The 3,917-nt window shown below is 37.9% G+C and overlaps 1 protein-coding gene across 2 annotated transcripts; it reads right to left on the reverse strand.

Annotated features, from left to right (window-relative positions):
• Positions 1 to 630: 630 nt before the first annotated feature.
• On the reverse strand, positions 631 to 2,222 carry LOC100575203. Of its 2 annotated transcripts, XM_008186994.2 has the most exons (3): positions 2,171 to 2,217; positions 1,865 to 2,093; positions 631 to 1,778 (listed from the first exon to the last, which is right to left on the reverse strand). In XM_008186994.2, exons 2-3 carry the CDS (start codon positions 2,082 to 2,084, stop codon positions 775 to 777), a joined length of 1,224 nt encoding a protein of 407 aa, XP_008185216.1. In that variant the 5' UTR covers positions 2,085 to 2,093; positions 2,171 to 2,217; the 3' UTR covers positions 631 to 774. The 2 variants fall into 2 exon arrangements, with proteins under 2 accessions (XP_008185216.1, XP_003246022.1); XM_003245974.2 differs by having other exon boundaries at positions 667 to 1,778; positions 1,865 to 2,222.
• Positions 2,223 to 3,917: the final 1,695 nt, after the last annotated feature.

Consider the following 3,917-nt stretch of genomic DNA (forward strand, 5'->3'; position numbering starts at 1 on the left):
GGAATAAACACAAGATCATTTTATTCCGTGTGTGTGAGACAATTGATAAATTCCTTACTTATAATTGATATTGTAAAATAATATCAACATAATATACCTATCGATATTTATTTAATAAAAAAAAAGTTATGGATGGTTTAAATGTATGCGAGGGTAATGCGCAAATGGTATATATGTTAGGCTCTATTCTAAGGGTATTTTATAATTTATTAATATGACGATCAGTAATTTATTTTTTATTAAAAAATATACGTTAATCTTAAGAGGGCGCATTTGTGAAGAAAATATATGACATAAAAACATGATTTCATACTTCAAGTAATATTATGGCTTATTGAAGCAGTTGACAGTAAAAATACCTATTATAAAATAAGTTAAATTGTTGATATTTTTATTAATTAATTAAATAATAAATAGAAAATATATCTTATTAATTTACCATGCGATATTGGACGATTTGAATATGAAATTTTGCATAAAACATGGAATATTATTATTATTATTATTATTATTATTATTATTATATGAATTTTATAATAATTATTATTATAATATTATACTATTGTAATTATAAGTAACAACCTAACTCATCGATAGAAAACGGTACAAAGCTAATGGTATTGATTAGAAACACAATATTGATATTATATTATAATATAATATACACAATATAAATTATATTATATATAAATCCGTCATACACAAAATATTAAAGTAAAATCTCATCCAACATTGTAACACTCTGATGGCCACTACTATGAGCATTATATAGCATTATATAGCTGAATAGTCGTCGTCATCTATAACGGGTTTTAAGGTCGGAACTGTCATGCCTGACTCGTCTTGGTCGACCGACTTCAGGGACCAATGGTCAGAAGCGTCGGACAGGCTGTCACTTTCGACGGCCGCCGGTTCAGAACCCGTGGTCGAGCTTCGGTCGTCCAGCGCCTGTGAATGGTACCCCAGTTTAGACGTCGCGCTCGCGGCCGACTCGTTGATGTGCTCGCACGGCTGTCTGGGCTCGACCGCCGTGCCATCGTAGTCAAGCAAGTCAACGACGTCATTTGGCTTGTCGTCGGTGTCGTCTGGCTTGTCGTCTAGATTGTCTTCTGGATTGTCGTCTGGCTTGTCGTCTTGCTTGTCGTCGGTGTCATCTGGCCTGTCGTCGGTGTCGTCTGCTGGTTTGTCTTTGGTATCGTCTGGCTTATCGTCGGTGTCGTCTGGATTGTCGTCGGTTTCGGGTAACTTGTCAGCAGTGACGAACTGCCGCACGTCACCAGTACGGTCGATCCGGAGAATCCGCGCCGCCGCCGGCCCTGGTCGAACGGGCACGGGAAGCCTGGAACCGACGTACAGGTCCACCGGCCTGTCTTGTCTCGCGGGAGGTTTGGGCTGGCTCAAATAGGGCACCGGTATCTTGGACGGCGTCGACCAGTTAGACTTCCCGAAATTCTGGTCCCGGGACCCCAACCTCAGCGGGGACAATCGGCCGCCGTTCTGGGTCCCCCAGATCGTCGAACGTCCGCTGCTGTTCCGGCGCAACAGACCACCGTTCCGAGCGGCGGCGTTGCAGTCGTCGGTTCCGGCGATGTAGTTATCGCTTCCGGCGCCGAACCGCGCCTCATAATTACACCGGCCAACGCCATGCAGACAACACGGCAGTTGCGACGTGGCCGGATGATGACAGACCGACTTCTGCCGACTTGTCAGCCCGAATTTTGTTGTCTTCGATCGGGCCGCGTACGGCGTGGTGGTAGATTGGCGCTGGCTGCGAAGCTCTGAAAATGTGACGTGTACAACATGATATTATACCGATGAGAGGGTATATAAGGAAAAATTACTGATACTATTATAAAGTAGGTACTTGTGCTGCGAACACTAACGAAATCCGTCTGTTTTGAAGACGTATTCACGGAGGACCCGTCACGGTCTTCGGTTGCGCGTGTCCTCGCAATACTGGTACAATCGGAGTTGAGACGCGGGTCAATGACGATTCCTACGCGTCCGACGTATATTGTGCAGTTTGTCACTTGAATGGCTCGTTCGGCCGATTCCGGTCGGTCTTCATTTTCGTCAATCGACATTTTTACGACCTGTTACGCAATAATAACATAGTCTATTCTTAAATCAGAGCTAGTAGCAACAATATATTATTTTAGTAGGTACACACCAGCTATCTTATATATTTTGGTATAAATTATAAATATTAAATATTAGTCTAACAATTTTGAATTGAAGTGTTTGGCTTGTCGTGAGGAACCAAAAAACATACGTATGATAAAATATATTTAGCCAACGCATATTATAATGGTAAACAAATTAAGTAATAATAGGGGAATGGAATTATTTTATTGTCTAGATTAGTATTACTTCAGCAATATAATATTAATTATTAGTATTCGTAAATACTTAATTTAAAATAATGTCAACAAATTAATTGCCACATCAATTCGAAACTCATGATTTCCCAATCGTGTCATGTATATTATACAATTATTGACATCGGGCACTGGAGCCATAACCCCAAGATATTCCAAAAATTAAAATGTTTTAATACATATTTCTCCTTGTGGACATTAAAATCCTGATTATTTAATTAGATACCTACATAATATGTATATATATTTATAACCAATGCTATAACATAATGTTATAGAGTATAACTATAATGGTTGATCATACAAAATTGCATTCCAGGTTAGGGTACTAAGCCCCCTCTGCAATTTAGTGATAGCTAGACCCCTTCGCCCGGGTAAGTCTCTTTAACCATGCCTTCAAGTTGACATGTTGTAAATACAACATTTATGTGAAGTCGTGTAATGATTTTTCATATTAAAAAAGTAATAATCGTCCATTATCCATGGATATTACAATCCGTAAATATCGGGGGAATGTTGATGAGCTTTTGGGCCCTCCCTGGCTCTGCTATTGCAATAGTCACCTATACAAGGGGCGTGTTTAGGAATTGTTCAAGGAAGGGATCCAGACAATTTTCCAAACACAGTACCATGGAGGGCTTTGCCCTCACCATAGCCGCAACTAGGTAGTTCCCGTCTGCTCAGCACCTTCTAATAATTTGTTAGCATACCCAAATAACTTAATTAAATTACATACGCACTTACACTATAGTGTATTAATTTCTATAATGCCACGATTAAAAATTTACTACAGACTAGCGTCAATTGCGTAATTTTAGATTTTTCTTCGTAGATAGACTGGTACAACCGCATTTACAATTAAAATTAAAATAGTTTACAGTAAAAACGTTGTAGAGAAGAACTTTTATAACAATCGAAATAAGGTAGAATTTTTATATTCTTATTAATTAGTAAAATAATTAATCGTTATAAGTAAAAAAAATTGTTAATTTATCATGCGATATTGGACGATTGGAATACGACATCAAAAATCGGATTTCTTACGATTGTTAAAAAAGTTCTACTCTACAATTTTTATAACAGGTATTTTTACTGTAAATCACTTCAATAAGCCGTATTACTTGGAGAACAAAATTATAGTTTTTATTTGTATAAAATTGGGATACGAATACAAAATATAAGGTTAAATTAAATAATATTTGTTACAAATAATATAATAATCATTTTCTTATCTGTTTATTTATAAACTATGTACGCCGTACGGGCCTTCGGCGATAGGAAATCTGTTTTGATTATGGTGCGGTACTATGCCGTTATGGCGCGCGTGATGGTGGTATGAACACCTAGTATCGAACGCTGCCACTGCTTACGGGCGCAGCACTTGACAAGCGTAATTGTCTGCAGTTTCTTATAAAACATACTTTGCGCGATCAAATAATATGGCTTACTGAGTGGTTTAATTGTAAAAACACCTATGAACAAAATTGTAGAGAAGTTTTTTATCTGGTTCCGTAAGAAGCCCGATTTTTGATATCTTTA

This window comes from Acyrthosiphon pisum, chromosome X, assembly GCF_005508785.2.
Source record: "Acyrthosiphon pisum isolate AL4f chromosome X, pea_aphid_22Mar2018_4r6ur, whole genome shotgun sequence".
NCBI lineage: Eukaryota > Metazoa > Arthropoda > Insecta > Hemiptera > Aphididae > Acyrthosiphon > Acyrthosiphon pisum.